The 20012-nt window shown below is 45.1% G+C and overlaps 1 protein-coding gene across 12 annotated transcripts in view; it reads left to right on the top strand.

The window, feature by feature from the left end:
- Positions 1-20012, top strand: part of PIGN (phosphatidylinositol glycan anchor biosynthesis class N) — an 87353-nt gene that overhangs the window by 12014 nt on the left and 55327 nt on the right. For all 12 annotated transcript variants that reach the window (XR_014550586.1, XR_014550587.1, XR_014550588.1 and 9 more), the window contains 7 exons: positions 3973-4079; positions 8853-8977; positions 10840-10970; positions 12694-12810; positions 15032-15072; positions 17220-17279; positions 18470-18562. Coding sequence is in view for 9 of the 12 variants with exons in the window: in XM_083623748.1 (XP_083479874.1) it covers positions 3973-4079; positions 8853-8977; positions 10840-10970; positions 12694-12810; positions 15032-15072; positions 17220-17279; positions 18470-18562 (674 nt within the window). In the remaining 3 variants the exon portion in view is untranslated. The remainder of the gene's footprint in view (positions 1-3972; positions 4080-8852; positions 8978-10839; positions 10971-12693; positions 12811-15031; positions 15073-17219; positions 17280-18469; positions 18563-20012) is intronic.

Here is a 20012-nt window from a genome sequence, read left to right as displayed (position 1 = left end):
CTCAGCCCCACTCACCTCACAGAGTGTTTGTTGTGGGGGAGGAAGGGAAAGGAGAATGTTAGCCGCTTTGAGACTCCTTAAAGGGAGTGAAAGGCGGGATATCAAATCCAAACTCTTCTTCTTCTTCTTCTTCTTCTTCTTCTACTGTGGTTTCTTGCTGATGTTCCAATAAATCAGGCATCCCCAACCTTCGGCCCTCCAGATGTTTTGGACTACAATTCCCATCATCCCTGACCACTGGTCCTGTTAGCTGGGGATCATGGGAGTTGTAGGCCAAAACATCTGGCAGGTTGGGGATGCCTGCAATAAATCTACATATGTTGTCTGCATATGTTTGTGTATCTGTCTAAAAATAGGTAGATGTAATGCTATCTAGACCAGGGTGACAGGGTGTTGTTATTTTTTTTAAATGCACCCTAATATACAAAGATCAAGAGATCTTGTGTGAGCAGATGGCACTGCCACTTGAGCAGAAGGGTTGACCATTTACTGCAGCCTGCTCCTTTACAGCTCTGAAATTCTGGCTTCACAAGGTTGGTGGACATTCCAGAGCAGTTTTCAGGGGGAAGGGATGGAAGGGATGGAAATTTCTGCTTATTCATAGGAGGGCACCATTGCCTTCTGCTTGTATTGTGGAATCTTGGATCCAAGTCAAATGGTTTTTGCGATGCTTGCTCTTTGGCCTCATGAACAAAAGAAATATGGCTTCAGTAACTGGATTTAGTGTTTTCAGAAGGAGCATAGCCATTAATTCTTTGTCCATGGTGCACTTTGTGATCTTATGTACTGGACACAATCTGACCTAGTTAGTCTGCAAAGAGCTTTCTAAATTACCATCTTATGGCTATAACATATTGCAGTCTGAACTTCTAAGAGCTATGTCTCTTCCCCTGTTCCCGCTGGTTCTTGTTGAACATCGAGCCTGGGAAATAATTCTCCCTGCGTTTTGATGAGCCCTTGCTCTCAATATTTGTGTTTCTCTTGGGGCTTAGAAACAGAGTGTATCTGTTTCCTTGAAACGTTCCATTTTGCAAAACAGTGCATGCCAGCTAATTAAAGAAGCATCTGAATGGGAATGTCATCACTCTGGCTTCCAGAAGGGCAGTCTCTGTGCCGTGGAGACCTAAGAGTAGGAATAGTAAGTAACTGGTGGGAGATGGGAGTGACAAATGGCGAATCTTTGAGCTGTGTAAATGATGCAGAAGAACCCTGGGGAGAAGAAAATACGTGCTGCTCTGCCTACATCTGAAATCCATGAACCAGAATAATGTGATAAACCTCAGTGCGTCTTCCCCGATACCATTTTAGAACTGACAGAAGGGATTTAAAATATGGCATTAGTTCGGGTTTTACTGAATCTTGTCATTTTCAGCAATTGAAACTGCCCCCTTCTCTTCATATCCTCTGTTACGTATCTTGTATTTTGTGTGCTCAGCTCATTCTCCTTGAAGTATATATTTTGTTTCAGCAGGAAATTGGGAAGGATATGACAAGGGATTGCAGGCTTCCTGTTCAATTGTTTTGCTCTAGCCATGGTTTTCACATTTTCTAGAGTCACATTTCTTTAGTTCTACAGTGCACATAGTTGCCGTTGGCTTGAGTGGGTTAATTAGCTTATTGGTGTGGAAAATCAGGGTATGGTATATCACAGGGATGTCCAACCAGTAGATCGTGATCTACTGGTAGATCCCTGGCTGATCCTGGTAGATCACGGGATCCTTATCATGTAGCTCAACAACTCTGGGCAATCCATCCACCCCAAGCACACTCCTCCTCCCTCCAATGACAATGGGTAGATCACTGCCAGTTTTTTTTATTCTGGGAGTAGATCACAGTCTCTTGGGAGTAATTCCATCCTAAAGCAATCACCCAAAGTGGTCACCATATTGCTCAACCCACAGTCCAGCTCCTTGGAAAGGGACCATGTGTGTGTGGTTGCTCTTTTCTGCCTGGATAGGGGTTTTTGCAAGCATTGAGATATGCTAGACATTGAGAGTCCGCACAGGGTCACCTTCCACACATGAAGATCTGAACCAATGGCTAGCTATTTCTCCAGCATCTATGCCAAATTGCTTCTTGTTTCTATCTTCTTCTTCTTTTTTTTTTAAAAGGGTGGCTGTAGTTGTGTTAGAACACCAGAATGTTATCAGACTCTTTGCCACTTAAAATAAGACGCAGGTTAAACCACAGAGCCTAGGACTTGCCGATCAGAAGGTCGGCAGTTCGAATCCTCACGACGGGGTGAGCTCCTGTTTCTTGGTCCCTGCTCCTGCCAACCTAGCACTTCGAAAGTACCTCAGAGTGCAAGTAGATAAAAAGGTACCGCTCTGGCAGAAAGGTAAACGGTGTTTTCGTGTGCTGCTCTGGTTCGCCAGAAGCGGCTTAGTCATGCTGGCCACATGACCCGGAAGCTGTACGCTGGCTCCCTCAGCTAGTAAAGCGAGATGAGCGCCGCAACCCCAGAGTCGGCCACGACTGGACCTAATGGTCAGGGGTCCCTTTATCTTTACCTTTATCATTCTATGAATGCCAAGGAAAGTAACATTTAAAATATTCTTTTATTTAAGTACTTGCCTGGTAGTCAAGAGGTGATGAGGAATTTTATGCAAGTGAGAAGAAAAAAATAATAATGTCAGAATGTGTAGTTAAAATTTTAACAACCCAAATCAGGACTGGCTGAACGTTTTAAGGATTTACAATCTCTTTAATGACATCACTGTCGCTTTAAAGGAGGTGTTGTTCAGCCCAGACACTGAGGTCCAGCTCCGAGGGCCTTCTGGCGGTTCCCTCACTGCGAAAAGTGAGGTTACAGGGAACCAGGCAGAGGGCTTTCTCGGTAGTGGCGCCTGCCCTGTAGAACGCCCTCCCACCAGATGTCAAGGAAATAAACAACTACTTGACTTTTAGAAGACATCTGAAGGCAGTCCTGTTTAGGGAATTTTTTAAATGTTTGATGTTTGATATTTTGTTGGGAGCCGCCCCAAAGTGGCTGGGGAAACCCAGCCAGATGGGCAGGGTATAATTAAATTATTATTATTATTATTAAATATAATTGTTCTCTGCCCCCACCCCTGTCCCAAACCATTACTCAAGTTACCCTTGTGCTTGTATTGTGGAATCTTGGATCCAAGTCAAATGGTTTTTGCTCCACTGTTTCAAGGTCTGCACCTGAAGTCCTCTCTCTATGCAGGTTCTCTTCCATACAGTTAGGCCAACAGGCATTATTAAGACTTTTTTTCTTGCATAGAGACTTTCTTCAGGTTAACTGCCGGCTACTGGCTTTAACTGTCCTGCAGGACTACTGCTGAAGTCTCCCTCTCCCCTTGCAGACCTTCTGAGCTTCTACCTTCAGAGATTTTAGCCTTGGGGTGTTTCTTCTTCCTCTTCATCATCTGTCTGCTCCAACAAAGACCCCTGTCTGCGACTGCTCTTGGCTGCTGACCTTCTATCCAGGCTTGTTTCTTGCCTCTTCTTTAGTTCCTTGATTAATCTCTCCACACTCTCCCAAAGACTGTCCAACAGACTCTTAAACAGTACAGAGCTTGCCCTTTTGTTTCCTGCAGTCAGAACCTTCTAACCACTCGCCAGATTCCGATTGGAATTCTGAAACCTCGTTGACCCGTAACTCAGGATCAATAAGTTTGGATGGAATGTCCGCTGAAAAAACAACAACACCCCATTGCATTCTGACCTTTTGGATTCCACCGATTCTTATATAAGAGCTGAGTTCTACCGCCAACTATCAGTAACGGAAGCCTTACAAGTATACATACCTCCTCAGCAGAATTGTGTATTTGTCTGCTTCTCGGCAGGCTGCCATCTGAACCCTGATACCATGTGCATTTCTGGCTTCCTTAAGAGTAAAATACCACCCGCACGCTTCATATGGTTAACTGTTTTATGTTTACAAAAACAACAACAACCTTCCTACATTTAAGTTGAGCAGTCCTTTACTTTTTCCTCCCCTTGAAGGTGCAACTGGGGATCATGTTTACACTCATTGCTATGAAGCGGAAAAGGAGGACTTTGGAACAGAAGATGCCAGCTTGCTAGACACGTGGGTTTTTGACCATGTTAAGGTAAATGAACATCTTTGTTTTGCTTAACTAGTTTAGGGTCACCAAACGTCCCCAGTTCCCTGGGACAGTCCCTGGATTTGTAAATTTGTGCCCGGACAAATTGCGTCCCTGGAATGTCCCCAGATTTGCAAATCTGTCCCCGGGAAACATGGCAGCAGCAGCCTCAGCAGCCCGGAGCCAGCCTGTTAGCGCCGCTCACTGCTGTGGCGCCTGCCATTTTTCCTGTGCCATGGCAGCGAGCATCTTTGAGCATCTCCTTTCCATGGAGGCGCAGGTTACAACAACAGCCAAGGCGACATTTTTCCACCTTCGACGCATCAAGCAGTTGGTCCCTTACCTTTCCCACCAGGCTTGACTACTGTAATTCGCTCTATGTGGGGCTGCCCTTGAAGCTGTCCCAGAAACTCCAGCGGGTGCAGAATGCAGCAGTGAGGCTCCTCATGGGGTCTCTGCCATGGGAGCATATTCACCCAGTGCTTTTCCAGCTGCACTGGCTCCCGGTGGAGTACAGGGTCAGATTTAAGGTGCTGGTTTTGACCTTTAAAGCCCTTCACGGCCTAGGACCCTCGTACCTACGGGATCGCCTCTCCTGGTACGTCCCACGGAGGACCTTAAGGTCCATATATAGCAACACCCTAGAGGTCCCGGGCTCTAAAGGAAGTTAGATTAGCCTCAACCAGAGCCAGGGCCTTTTCAACACTGGCTCCGGCCTGGTGGAACGCTCTGCCTCATGAGAGCAGGGCCCTGCGGGATCTGATTTCTTTCCGCAGGGCCTGTAAGACAGAGTAGTTCCACCTGGCCTTTGGCTTGGAATCAGTTTGATTCCCTCCCCCTATTTCTTTTTCCTTTCTCCTCCTATGAAGAGATTGCACCCTAATGTTTTAATGTTGTATCTTAATCTTTTAAATTGTATTTTAATCAACTTGTTTTTATTATTGGTTGTTAGCCGCCCTAAGCCCGGTCTTGGCTGGGGAGGGCGGGGTATAAATAAAATTTTATTATTATTATTATTATTATTATTATTATTATTATTATTATCTCCTGAAGCCAGCCAGAGTCAACTGCACTACAGTGGTACCTCTGAATACGAGCTGGATCTGTTCCGCATCCCTGTTCGCATCTTGAAGCGAACGTAACCTGAGCATGTGCGGGTCGTGATTCGCCGCACGTGACGTTATTTTGACCGTCTACGCATGCGCGAGCAGGGCGAAACCCGGAAGTAACGCGTTCCGTTACTTCCGGGTTGCCACGGAGCGCAACCCGAAAGCGCTTCAACCTGAAGCATATTTAACCTGAGGTATGACTGTACCAGGCTGGCCCCTCCTGGGCAACGGCTGCCTGCCCATGACTCCTGAGCCTCCCCCGATCTGTCAAAACAAAGGGGGAAGGAGATCGGGGAAGGCTCGGGAGTCACAGGCGGGTGGTATGCCGTTGCCCAGTTTTTAAAAAAACTCTGCACATTTATGTTTCACAGGGTGCAAAAGAAGGGCTTTGCACCTTTATACAATACACATGTGAGCTTGGGCCCAGGGTCTTTTGCCTCACCATCCCCACTACTGACTACCTGTTGCTACTCAGCTTCAAAAAAATAAAAAATAAAATAAGTGTCCCCGCATTCATTGAAAAAAATCCGGTAACCATACCCTAGTTGGCCTGGCAGTCAGCCTGGCAAAAGGTTTACAGCCTCTCCTTACCCCCACCCCGTGAGTAATACAGGGTGGGGTAAGCAATACATTTTAAATGTGCTTTTTGGTGCCCTTCAGTCATCGGTTAATTCAGCTGCAGTTTCCTGGTGCTGGGTTTTACCGGTTATGTTGGGCTTCGTTCCTTTTCTTCTGTTGGGTATTTGCACATACTGGGTGGTTATGGCATCGTCTATGTCTGTGATTGAGAGATGGAGAATCCCTCCTTTTCTCAGGGCTCCCTCTCCTTTCACCATAGAAGTGAATGGGATATGCTCTGAGGACTCCAACTGGGAAACTGTTATGCCTGGATGGGATTCTCACACTTCCTTGACATTGAGGTCACAAGCGTCTTGAGCAGGAGCCATGCATCAGTTACATAGCTGATATAATAACCCCTTCAGTTTTTCCCATAGAAGTGGATGGGGGATACTTGTTACCGGGAGAGTTTAAGCGAATAGAGAGATCAATCCTAAGTGCTGGCTGGGAGCACCGGGGCTGAATATTAACCAGGGTGGATTTGATTTAAATCATGATTTAAATCACAGTAAAACTTCATTTACCGTATTTTTCACTCTATAGGATGCACTTTTCCCCCTCCAAAAATTAAGGGGAAATGTGTGTGCGTCCTATGGAGCAAATGCAGGCTCCTTGGCTTCAGCGATAGCAACGTGCTCCGGAGGCTTCGCGTTGCTTTCACTGAAGCCGGGAGAGCAAGAGGGGTCGGTGCACACCGACCCCTCTCGCTCTCCAGGCTTCATGGAAAGCCCCCTGAAGCCAGCGGAGCGCAGCACGAGTTCCCGCTGCACTCCGCAGGATTCAGGTTCCTTTTGTTGAAGCCGAGGCCATTTAGGGCTTTAAAGGTCAACACCAGCACTTTGAATTGTGCTCGGAAACGTACTGGGAGCCAATGTAGGTCTTTCAAGACCGGTGTTATGTGGTCTCGGTGGCCGCCCCCAGTCACCAGTCTAGCTGCCGCATTCTGGATTAGTTGTAGTTTCCGAGTCACCTTCAAAGGTAGCCCCACGTAGAGCGCATTGCAGTAGTCCAAGCGGGAGATAACTAGAGCATGCACCACTCTGGCGAGACAGTCCGCGGGCAGGTAGGGTATCAGCCTGCGTACCAGGTGGAGTTGGTAGACAGCTGCCCTGGATATAGAATTGACCTGCGCCTCCATGGACAGCTGTGAGTCCAAAATGACTCCCAGGCTGCGCACCTGGTCCTTCAGGGGCACAGTTACCCTATTCAGGACCAGGGAGTCCTCCACACCAGCCCGCCCCCTATCCCCCCAAAACAGTACTTCTGTCTTGTCAGGATTCAACTTCAATCCATTAGCTGCCATCCATCCTCCAACCGCCTCCAGGCACTCACACAGGACCTTCACCGCCTTCACTGGTTCTGATTTGAAAGAGAGGTAGAGCTGGGTATCATCTGCATATTGATGGACACCCAGTCCAAATCCCCTGGTGATCTCTCCCAGCGGCTTCATATAGATATTAAAAAGCATGGGGGAGTGGACGGAACCCTGAGGCACCCCACAAGTGAGGGCCCAGGGGTCTGAACACTCATCCCCCCCACCACTTTCTGAACACGGCCCAGGAGGAAGGAGCGAAACCACTGTATAACAGTGCCCCCAGCTCCCAGCCCCTCTAGACGGTCCAGAAGGATGTTATGGTCGATTGTATCAAAGGCCGCTGAGAGATCCAGCAGAACTAGGAAACAACTCTCACCTTTGTCCCTAGCTCGCCGGAGATCATCAACCAGCGCGACCAAGGCAGTTTCAGTCCCATGATGAGGCCTGAATCCCGATTGGAAGTTAACTGTTTATATTTGGACAACTTTTCTGCTGTACTTTATTGGAAGGAGAATAATAATCATTTCCTTAATAACAATTTAAACAATTTATTTAACGAAAACAATAACATTATAGCATATGTATCCATGTTTGTTAACTGATGTGGTTAAACAATTAAAAACAACAACAGCTTAGACTGAGCTTTAGCACACATGAAAAACTTAATGAATAGCCTTTGGACTATAATGTAGCTTAAATAGAAAACTATCTTTAGAAAGATTTTTCCTCCAAAAGCATTTTTTTAAAAAAATCCTATTTATCGTATTTTTCGCCCTATAGGACGCACTTTTTCCCCTCCAAAAATGAAGGGGAAATGTGTGTGCGTCCTATGGGGCGAATGCAGGCTTTCGCTGAAGCCTGGAGAGCGAGAGGGGTCGGTGCGCACCGACCCCTCTCGCTCTCCAGGCTTGAGGAGAGCCGCAGCGCCAGCCCCACAAGGTCGAGGGACAGCGGGGAGGCGGAAAGCTGCCATCCCGCTGTCTCCCGATGTGGTTTGGAGGCTGACGGCGGGGAGACGCATGCTTCTCCCTGCCGCCAACCCCGCAAGCTCCGGGGACAGCTGGGAGGCGCAGCGCGTCTTCCTGCTGTCCCCGGATCTGGTCTGCAGGCGGGCGGCGGGGAGAAGAGCGCTTCTCCCCGCTGCCTGCCCCGCAAGCGCCTGGGGGGGGAAATAATTTTTTTTTCTTTATTTCCCCCCCCAAAAAACTTGGTGCGTCCTATGGGCCGGTGCGTCCTATGGGGCGAAAAATCCAATTTAAATTTTAAAAAATCCAATTTTCCTTTTTTAAAATCCATTAAAAAAAATTATTGATTTTTATCCACCCTGATATTAACTGCTGTATCCAAAGCCTTACCAACGCACACCAGCCAGGGTGGTGCAGCTTAGGAACCTGGATTGGGCCCCTTTTTGGAAAATGAATTGGCTCGGGATCCAGTGGATCCCTGGCCAACCTTCCTCTACCCTTGAGCTATGTGGACACAGTTTGCATTAACATTCGATCCACTGCACTTTCCATGGCTGCAGCCATGGTCTCTCTGTCTGACTCTCTGCTTTGCTATCAGACATCTCTACCTTGCTCTAACTCTTTCCAGCAGCAAGGATCCGGGGGACTAGGACTGCTGCAGAATTCGATTTCCTGCGTACATGCTGGTGGCATCAAACAAAAATGTGAAATTTTAGAAGTTTGGATATCTGCTTGCTCTCAGGATAATTTACAACTGTCTTTTCTTATCCAGGATTTCTTCCGCTCTGCCAGAAACAACAAAACCTTGCTTTCTAAACTGCACGAGCGGAAAGTTGTTTTTTTCCTGCACTTATTGGGGATAGACACAAACGGGCATGTTCATCGGCCTCATTCGAGGTACAGTGCATTAATATCTGTATTTTAAAATATAGCAGCCTTTGTAAGATCCTGTCAAAGTTAAGCAGCTTTAAGTGCAATTGATAGCAATGGGAGGGAGTTAAGCCCAGTACTTTAGAGATGCATAATTAGAACGGGGGTTCCTACCCTTTGTGAAATTTAAATTGTCACTTTAATATTTCCGTATCATCCATGTAAATCCCTCCTGTGATATATGTATTTAAACCTGAAATGACGACTCTGGAAAAGTAGGCAAACGTACTCATTTATGCTAATACAGCGTTTTAAGCATTTAGTTAACATATTTCACCGTGGCCTTTCTAATCGAAACGGCAGCAAACTTTTCAATGGTTCCCAAAGCAGAAAGTTAGGATCCAGACCTGTGGTTAAGGGAGAAGCTTGGTTTTCATGCGTCAGAGCACAGAAGGGACTGGGGTAGAGACTGCTGTTTTACAACTTTCAGCCCCTTCCATATTTCTCAGGGCTTGCAGCCACATTTTGATGTAACTGTTGTAGCGACTCCAGCGGGCGTAGTTTAACCCTTAATTGCATTCCTAACAAAAGTCTTACGGCAATCTGTAGAACTTTGACATCAAGCAATAACAACTGCTGAAAACCCAGCGCATAATATTTATTTACAATTGTTTTTAAAACTAGCTATCAGGTACTGTTGCGGTTGCTCGCAAGTAACCAGGCAAGACTCCGACCTGTCTTTTACAAAGGCTATTTTGGTGCAAACTATTTACAGTGAAGAGCGTCATTAGTTCATGTCTGACTCAATCGCTAGCAGAATCCGGGAGTGGTCTGTTTTTGGACCTCCCCCAACATAAAAGTCTCGTCACCCCCAGCCTTTTCTGCCCCTCCCTGCGCCTCAAACTACTGCGCAAGAAGGGCGATGGCAACGTTCTCCCCGCCTCTCCGGCTTGCTCAGGCTCCGCGTTAAGGCTCTTCCTAGCATCCTCTGGTCCTTGCACCTCTTCTCCACTAGAGGTGGGGCTTTCCTCCTCGCCGGAAGAGGAACTGCTTCGCAAGATTTTCGGAGGCTCCCTGTAACACAACTGCCCTTCTATCTCTCGCCTCTGAGCCGATGGCAGTTCCCTGACATGAGCCATGTTACCATTGCAGGAGATCCGCCATAACAAAAATGCCTGAAGCTGGACAGTGTCTTTTTTTCTGCAGAAGGTGCTACATAATTGTGGCACCGCTGTTAAGAAGGCTATATCCCAGACGATACAAGATCTCACTTCCCCACCTTGACATCTCCCCTGCAGCTGTAAAATGTAGTTTGATAAATTCCTTTAGAGCAGGCATAGGCAAACTCGGCCCTCCAGATGTTTTTGAGACTACAGTTCCCATCATCCCTGACCACTGGTCCTGTTAGCTAGGGATGATGGGAGTTGTAGTCCCAAAACATCTGGAGGGCTGAGTTTGCCTATGCATGCTTTAGAGTCCCGAGTCCCCTCTTAGAACTATGATTCCCAGGGCTCCTTGGGTTTGTAGGCAAAGAGTCATTTTGCAATTTTACATTAGTGTTGGGAAAAGGAGAGAGTGCTAAAGAATCCGTCAGCTGAACTTTCAAATGCATCTCCAGTTGTATCATGGCTGCCTGTACCACTGGAGATAACTTTTTAAAAAACTAATTGGATAGAGTGCTTTGGATCCAGATTTCTAGTGTAATGTACCAAGGGGATATTATTGATATGGAAACTAAAGAGAAAACTTTACTCTTTGTTCTTGCATTTCTTTTCTTTTCCGCTTTGGTTGATCACCTTGTAACTCAAGCCTCTTGCCTTAATGAATGTCTGGATTCATTTTCTATTATAATCATGTCAAAACATTCAGCTCCTTTCTCTCCTCTCCAGAGAATACAAGAACAATATTAGGAAAGTCGATGAAGGTGTAAAAGAAATTGTTTCGATGCTTGAGGATTTTTATGGAAATGATGGCAGCACAGCTTTCATCTTGACTTCAGACCATGGAATGACAGACTGGGGTGAGGATTTTGAAAACATGACCTTTTTCTTCATGCGCCTTCACTACTAAAATGCAGACAAACACCAAGGCTGCCTTTACACCCCCCCCCCCAAATTAATCTTTCTCATGGTGATTCTCCTCAGAAGTATTAATATAACTTCAGAATGTACCCATCCACTCAAGTAGGCTTCTTAATCCAACCCCCCCCCCCAGATTGCTTCCCCGGTTTTAGTTAATTTATTGAAAACTCTTTCTCTTTTGCTTTATATATGGAAATGCCAAAGATTTTCCTTTTTTCTTGGACACATTCTGTGATGTGATAGAAATAGAGGTCAGAGGAGAGAGGTCAAGCAGCAAAGTCTGCTTCGGTGACCCAAGCAGTAAGAAGTGTTTGATAAAGAGAGTGTCCCACCACTCAAAATGTGTTAGGAACAGAAATACCTTTGGATCTTTCTCATGTAAGGATATCGTTTGCATTTGGTTAGAATTCTTATGATTTATTACATTTGTAATCCACAGCTCAACCCAGGGCAGTATACAATAACCTATTAAAAAGGCACACGTCAACACAACCCCCTCCCAACCCCTATAAAACAAAAATACGAAGCAAATCAGAAAATCCAGCAAAAACCTGAGACTGTGTGGTGCAGTGGTTAAAGTGCTGGACAAGGCCCTGGGAGACCGGGGTTAAAATTTCCACTCGGCCATGAAGCTCACTGGGTGACCTTTGACCAGTCACTGTCCTTCAGCCTGATCTACCTCATAGGGTTGTTGTGCAGATTAAATGGGAAGCAGGACAAACTTGTACAGTGGTACCTTGGGTTAAGAACTTAATTCTTTCTGGAGGTCCGTTCTTAACCTGAAACTGTTCTTAACCTGAGGTATCACTTTAGCTAATGGGGCCTCCCGCTGCCCCTGCACCGCTGCTGCATGATTTCTGTTCTCATCCTGAAGCAAAGTTCTTAAGCTGAGGTACTATTTCTGTGTTAACGGAGTCTGTAACCTGAAGCATCTGTAACCTGAGGCGTCTGTAACCCGAGGTACCACTGTACGTCACTTTGACCTCCTTGCAGGAAAGGTGGACTCTAAATGTAATTTCCATAAATCTGATTGAATAAATGTTGGTTACTCTATGACACCTAGAAGCAGCTAGCATAGGAGACAACAGTATTTTTGTGCTGAGGAAATTCTGCAGCCAGGGTGCCCACAATAGAAAAGATACTGCTTTACATAGGGCCACCCTTGTGTGTGTTTGTGTGTGTGTGTGTGGATAAGACAGAAGCAAACCTTCAAATATCTTGATCTCAAGCCATATAGAGTTTTACAGACTAACATTAGCACCATAAATTAGCTTTGGTAGCAGGTAAGCAGTGCAGATCTTTTAGGAATAGGTATCACACGTCCCTGCTTTACAGTGCTAGTCAAGTTGCCTGGCTGCTGTGTTTGGCAGCTTCTAGACTGTCTTCAAGGGAAGCCCCAAACGGAACACATTGCAGCAGTCTAGTCAAGAGCTTCGCATAAGCCACATGGGTACAGATGAATCAACCAAGTTTCCATATAGAAGTGCAGCATTTGACACATCCATTTCACATTAGGCGTCCTCTGAGGTTCCTGAGTGGGTAACACTAGACAAGTTCAAATGTTTTAAAAATAACAATCTTAACGGTTTAATGTTCTATGTTAAGGCCCATTGCAGGGGCAGCAATTCATTATGAAGTAATTCTAACTTTGTTTTCTTTTAGGGGTTCATGGGGCTGGTCATCCGTCAGAAACATTAACACCACTCGTTGCTTGGGGAGCAGGAATCAACTCTCCACAAAAAGTCGCCTCGCAACAGTATGAAGACACATTTTTAAAAGGTAGATGTGTGGGCAGGGCTTTTCAGATGCAACTCGCCGGAATTCAGTTCTGGCACCTCTCAGGTGGCAAAAAGGGAACAAGGGAGGGGTTCATGGTGAATTCCAGCACCTATTTTTCTCGAAAAAATAGCACTGTATGCGGGTCATATTTTTTCTGTATGCTTTTAAAATACAAGGGGCGTAATAACCTTTTATCTTGGGGTAGTCTGCCTGGCACCATTAAGATGTTTGTTGGACCTCAACGCCTGTCAGCCCCAGGCAGGATGGGCCGTGGTTGAGAATGATGGGAGTTGTAGTCCGGAGGGCACCATGTCCCTCATTTTATCTTCTTAGCTGCCACAGGTAAATTGGTTTATTTATCAGAAAATGGAAGTCGCTTCATGGCTCCCCAGGGATATGAATGCAGGCATCTGATCCAAGCCCCCTGGACTTTACTGTGCACAGTGCTACCTCAGAACTCGAACGGCTCTGTTGCCAAATGTTTTGGCTCCCGAATGCCGAAAACCCGGAAGTAAGTGCTCCGGTTTTCGAATGTTCCTTGGAACACAAACGTCCGACATGGCTTCCACTGTGCAAAAACCTAGCTGTCGGACAATTGGAAGCTACCAAATGCCGTTAGTAAATCATAAGATAAATTAATTCCACATTTACTTACCAGGGACTTTTTTTTAATGAGGAAACACATTTGGAGCATCCTATATAGTAGGACAATGCAGATGAGGGATAATTAATAAAAACAACAATAATAATTTATGATAAATATGATAAAATGAAAAGGCAAACAATATAACCAAGGGGCTGCGGTGTTTTATTTTAAGAGCTCAAACTGCTTCACATACATTCTTATAAAACTATCCAGAAAGTAGGGTGGGTAATTTGAACTCATGTTACTGATGGAGGAGGCCTGAGGCTGAAGAAATGTGGCCTGAGGTCAAGATATGGACAGACCCAATTGTCCACACAATCTTTTCTCCCCCCAAAACCCAGAAAATTTAGTTGTAGCTTTGCTTTGTTTTTATTTCAGCTTGGAAACTGTGGTTCAAACCATGGCTTGATCCAAAGCATTTAAATTGGCTTCATAGCATGGCATCTACCTAGCCTGTTAACCATACTTTCCCAGTTGAAATAAAAATGGGAAACTAATTATTGGAAGACTTCCTGCTTGTGTGCTGCATGCACAGCCAAAGGTTTCATTGGTATCTGCTTAGAGTGGCTAGGGAAACCCAGCCAGATCTGCGGGGTAGAAATAATTTATTATTATTATTATTATTATTATTATTATTATTATTATTAAGCCCAAGATATTATGTGACTCTTGGGTTGGGGTTTTCGGGTTTTTGTTGTTGTGTTGCTGTTATTGATATTAAGCTTTTATATCTTTATTTCTAGTTCTTATAATGATTTACATGGAAATCGTTCGATTACAGTTGTATACCTTTTGATGTGTTTCATTTATGTGTTTATGTGTTTCATTTATGTGTTTCATTTGCTGTGTTTTTAATTATGTACAACAACAACAACAATAACAAATCTTTATTACAATCGTAGACCAGCATAAGGAGGGAGGGGTACAATCATTTAAAATCTAAAAACGTTTGTTTGTTTGTTTGTTTGCTTGTTTTTAAACTAAACTAAAAGGAGTTAAAACAGAAAGTATATATAAAAGTCTATAAGAATCCAAAAGAAGCCAAGGGAGTCTAAAAGAAGGGTTAGGAACATTAGACAAGAGTGAAAGAGCGTAAAAGGTTAGTATATATATAAGACTACAGCTATCAATCTACAGAGCACTCTTAATATGAGTGCTCATTATATCTAGTTTATGGCACAGATTTAATTATGTAAAATCTTTTGAGTATGGTTTAATGTATGGAAAAGTGGCATACAAATTAAAACTTGTGGATAGGAGCAGGGTATGATCTTAAAGTGGCTCGAAGTTTTATGCCTCTGACTTCATTTTCAAAACTTGATACATCGGTAAGTAGTTAAAATTTGTCTTTCTGTGGCTTTAAAAAGGTGAAATAGTTTACTTTAAGTAAATTTCTTAGATTTTTGTTCTGAGGCAAAGCATGACTCTCGTTTCAGCAGCAAAAAAGTGTGTTATGGAGCAGAAGAGACCAACAACTCATTAAGCCTCAAAGGGCTTATTTCCCCCTCAGATCTGTTCGTGTCGGTTAGGCCTGTGTCGCAAATGGTCTTTAATTCTCTGTTTATCCTTTTGTAGATTGGAAACTGGAGACCTTAAAGCGGCAAGATGTCAACCAGGTACTTTACAGCTGGTTAACATTTGTCTTTAATTTAAGCTACCACAAGACATGCAGGTGGGAGAATGATTTATGGAGATAGCAAAAACATTTTTTAAAAAAATAGCCAGGTAATTTGATTTTATTTGTTCTGATCAATATGGAACTGGGCAGGCATGACAACATTTTCAATATGCTAACCGGAGGGAAGAGATTGAAAGCATGCCGAACATTTCCTTTCCCTTTTGTGGGCAAAACTCCGCCTCAGTTCCATCACACCTATGGCATAGTGTTACTGTCGGCCAGCTCTAACGCTATAATCAGGATCACCCTTAACACTTAGAGTTTGTAACTGGGTTTGCAAACCCTTTTAACGGGGCAACTCATGGAACATTTATTTAATGTTTTGTTGTGTTTTCTATATATGTATGTTGGCAGCTTCCCCGAGTGGCTGAGGCAGCCCAGTCAGATGGGCAGGGTACAAATTAATTATTATTATTATTATAAGATGGGTACATCATTCCAGTCAGAATTCTCATTTTCCATAGTGTTTCCCCCTAACATAATGTCACAATGTATGGTTGCATAGAATTTGTTTAAACAAGCAAAAGCTCTGGAGAACCCAAGATTTGAACAAAGCTTGACTCATTGCCTAGGTTGGGCATGTTCAAAGTCCATTTTGGGGACCTCATCCGGCCCCTGTGGCAGTTTAAGCTCAACAACTTTGGTCGGTCCTCACGCATGTTCACTTCATCAAATCTGGCCCTCTTTGAAAAAAGTTTGGGCAACCCTAGCCTAGGTCATCTCATTTTATCTCTTGCTTTCTTCTTACTCTTGCAAAAACACACACAAACCTCCACTGCAATCTTTCCCTTTAACGGACTAAGCTTTTGTTCTTTATATATGACATTGATTGTCTGCTGCTGCTGTACACCTGTATTGAACCTACTGCATGGAACTGTACTAAAAGCTGGTAAAAGGTAAAGGTAAAGGGACCCCTGACCATTAGGTCCAGTCGTGACTGACTCTGGGGTTGCGGCGCTCATCTCGCTCTATAGGCTGAGGGAGCCGGCGTACAGCTTCCGGGTCATGTGGCCAGCATGACTAAGCCGCTTCTGGTGAACCAGAGCAGTGCACGGAAATGCCGTTTACCTTCCCGCTGGAGCGGTACCTATTTATCTACTTGCACTCTGATGTGCTTTTGAACTGCTAGGTTGGCAGGAGCTGATAGTCTTTCAGTTAATAAAATTGTGCTCTAATGAATTGTAAAAACGAAAAGAGAAAGATGGCTACCTCAGTGGCTCAGATCAGAAGCAGCATGCTGCTGAATGCCAGCTGCTGAGGAACGACTGTGGGCGAGAGCTATTGCCTTCACATCCTGCTTATCGTTTTTGCAGAGGCTCACTGTGGGATGCTGAATGCTAGACTGGAGAGCAGAGCCCTTGCTACTTTCCCCATTGCACAGCCACATTTAGAAGATTGAGAACATTATGTCTGCAAAGGTCCTAGGCAGCATTCAGTCCTAGTGCGTCCTTGATCGCCTTGTGCCTGCCTCCCCCCACCAAAAGCACAGAGCCCCTCTTGTTCCAGGCATTACGTGACGTTTGTCTCCCTTCTGTACTGACCTACATTTCAATTTTCCTAAAAGCAGTAAAACGTGGACAGTATTATTTCGAAGACCTAAAGTCTGCAGCAAGTTTTAAAGGACCTCACACTTTGTTTACATCAAAACGGATTTTTCGACTTTGTAATTTTACAGTCGGGATGCAGGTGGCACTGTGGGTTAAACCACAGAGCCTAGGGCTTGCCGATCAGAAGGTTGGCAGTTCGAATCCCCGCGACGGGGTGAGCTCCCGTTGCTCGGTCCCTGCTCCTGCCAACCTAGCAGTTCGAAAGCACGTCAAAGTGCAAGCAGATAAATAGGTACCGCTCTGGCGGGAAGGTAAACGGCGTTTCCGTGCGCTGCTCTGGTTCGCCAGAAGCGGCTTAGTCATGCTGGCCGCATGACCCAGAAGCTGTATGCCGGCTCCCTCAGCCAGTAAAGTGAGATAAGCTCCGCAACCCCAGAGTCGTCCGCGACTGGACCTAATGGTCAGGGGTCCCTTTACCTTTACTAATTTTACAGCACTTCGCTTCACAGCCTTAAACTGAGTGTATTTTTCTCTGCAGGCTGATATAGCACCGCTGATGGCTTCTCTTATTGGTGTCCCTTTCCCCCTGAACTCTGTGGTAAGATGCATGCTAGTTGTTGGGTTTTTCCTTCTTCTCCTGGTTATGCAATTAGAATCCTTGATTGAGGGAAGCCTCCAGTGGGGAAGGGATGCAGGAGTCGGAGGATGCAAGAGAGAGCTGCAACACTGAGCCTGAGCAAAGCGGGGAGGAGGCAGGTCCCCCTTTGCCCACGCCCTATCTGCGCAGTCAGTTTATGCGCAGAGAGGGGAGGTGTAGGATGGGGGTCAAAAGACTGCTCTGCTGGGGAAAGTTTAAAGACGGCCCACTCCCAGATTCTGCTAGTGACTGAGCAGACTTGGAATTGAGACGTTCTGCACTGTGTATGTTTTGCACAGATAATAAAGCCTTGAAAAGACCAGTGGGGGTCTTGCCTGTTCGCTCTCGAGCAACCACGCCAACACACATAAAACAACCCTTGCAAGGAAAAATGGGGGCATAAATATTTTTAATAATTAAACTTACCATATCACCAGTGGTGGAGCCAGTGTGGTGTAGTGTTCTGGTGGTGTAGGGTTCATGTCTCCGCTCCTCCACCTGCAGCTGCTGGGTGACCTTGGGCTAGTCACACTTCTTTGAAGTCTCTCAGCCTCACACACCTCACAGAGTGTTTGTTGTGGGGGAGGAAGGGAAAGGAGAATGTTAGCTGCTTTGAGACTCCTTTGGGTAGTGATAAAGCGGGATATCAAATCCAAACTCTTCTTCTTCTTCTTCTTCTTCTTCTTCTTCTTCTTCTTCTTCTTCTTCATGCTCCGGCACCAGGGGGTGGAGAGCAGGCGGGGGCGTGGCTGGCATGCGTCCTGGGGGCGTGGTGCACGTCAGTTAAGCATGTTGCTCTCTCTTTTTGTGATGGGTCAGCACGATGCCAGTGGTGTGGGGTCATGGCCATGGGGCAGGGGAGAGACTGGTAGGCGAGATCCTGTTGCCCTTCGGTATATAATGACTTGGTACTGTAGAGTAGCAATTTCTGTTTCCCCGCAGAAACTGCTTACATGTTTTTCTAGTCTTGGCTTCATCGGATCTTCGAATTGTAGAGGATCATCTAGTCCAGCTTTTTGCAGTGCAGGAATATGCAGCTGTCCCTTATGGGGATCAAACCTGCAATCTTGGTGTTATCAGCACCACACTCTTAACCAACTGAGCTATCCACAATGTGTCCATAAAACATGGGTTATTGGTGCCTTTTTCAGGGGAGTCTACCTTTGGAGTATCTGAACAACACTGCTCATTTTAAAGCAGAGAGTATGTTTACGAATGCTGCTCAGATTCTTGAACAATTTAAGGTAAATGAAATATTGCTCAAATGCAAACGTCACATGTCTTTCTAAATATATGCAGTGGAAAAATAACTTATAAAAGCTATTACAGTGGAGAGAGCGAGAGCGCGCATTTAAATACTTAAGACTGCAATTTAAAACGATAAAAGAATTTTTCTAAGATGTTGAATTTATAAATAAGAAGCAGCAGCATCAAGTAATTTTAGTTTAAATCCCTGCATCTGTTTTTTACTGTAACAGCTTGATACTTTTCATTGACTTAAGGAGAAATGTAAATATTTCACGATACTTGTGGTATTGTGTATAATACTGTATAATACTGTATTAGAATGAGGAGTTTAAGGGACAAACTCTGGCTAGCCAGTGTGAATTGTTGCCACTGAAAGCAATGCATTCTACCAGCGGGGTCAGATGGGTCCTGGAATTGAATTCCAATCTCGCTAATGACTATTGCTGGCAATCCTCAAAGTGTTCTGCTGGCACGGGTCCTATTCAAGCAACTGGGACTTGAATCGCCAGCATTTGCAGAGTTGGGGTTTGCATTTCCTCTTCAGCCGGGTTTGGAACATTCCCGTTACAATCTGTGCGTGTGGCTTCTGGTACATGCCAAAGAAAGCAGAAAAACCAAATGTTCCCAAACTCAAGCCATTCATCTGTTTCAGACCCAGAGACCAGCTCCCATAGGTGCCTATCTGCTCTTTAAGGTCATTAAAAGAGGACCTCTTACGTGTCTGAAGTATGTTTCATTGCAACGAAGGAGGGGGCCTTCTTACAAAATGTGCCCAGATTTTGAAACTCCTCCTGAACCCGGCTAACGTTGTGCACCCTTCTTGTTTGCTTGTTGGATTTCAACTTCTATCACCCTTGGCTGTTGGCCATGCTGTCTAGGGCTGATGGGAGATGCGAGTCCACCAGCATCTGTATCTAGTTTGTGGTGTGAATTTTAGCCTCTCTGAATGTTTAGGAAGCGCAGGATATAGATAGATAGATAGATAGATAGATAGATAGATAGATAGATATACAGTCGTACCTTGGAAGTCAAACGGAATCCGTTCTGGAAGTCCATTCGACTTCCAAAGCATTTGGAAACCAAAGCACAGCTTCTGATTGGCTGCAGGAAGCTCCTGCAGCCAATCGGAAGCCCCGTCAGATGTTCGGCTTCCAAAAGAACGTTCAAAAACCGGAACACTCACTTCTGGGTTTCGATCGCAAGGCACGACTCTCTCTCTCTGTGTGTGTATCTATCTGGATGAGAGTGAGTCCCACAAGAATGGTCTGCTCCTGGACATCTATACTGAGGGGAAGGCATAAGTTGCTGCTCCTGGTTCTTATGCCTCTCTTTGGGTACATTTTTGGACTATATTGCTCCTAGATGTCTTCACTTGAGGAGTCAGAACCAGGTATAACACGGATTTTCTGGGACACCACCAGAGCAAATTAAATTTGGGTTTATCCA

The sequence above is a fragment of the Podarcis filfolensis genome, assembly GCF_964270895.1.
Source record: "Podarcis filfolensis genome assembly, chromosome: 7".
Classification (NCBI taxonomy): Eukaryota; Metazoa; Chordata; class Lepidosauria; order Squamata; family Lacertidae; genus Podarcis; species Podarcis filfolensis.
This window is presented reverse-complemented; position numbering and strand designations above follow the sequence as displayed.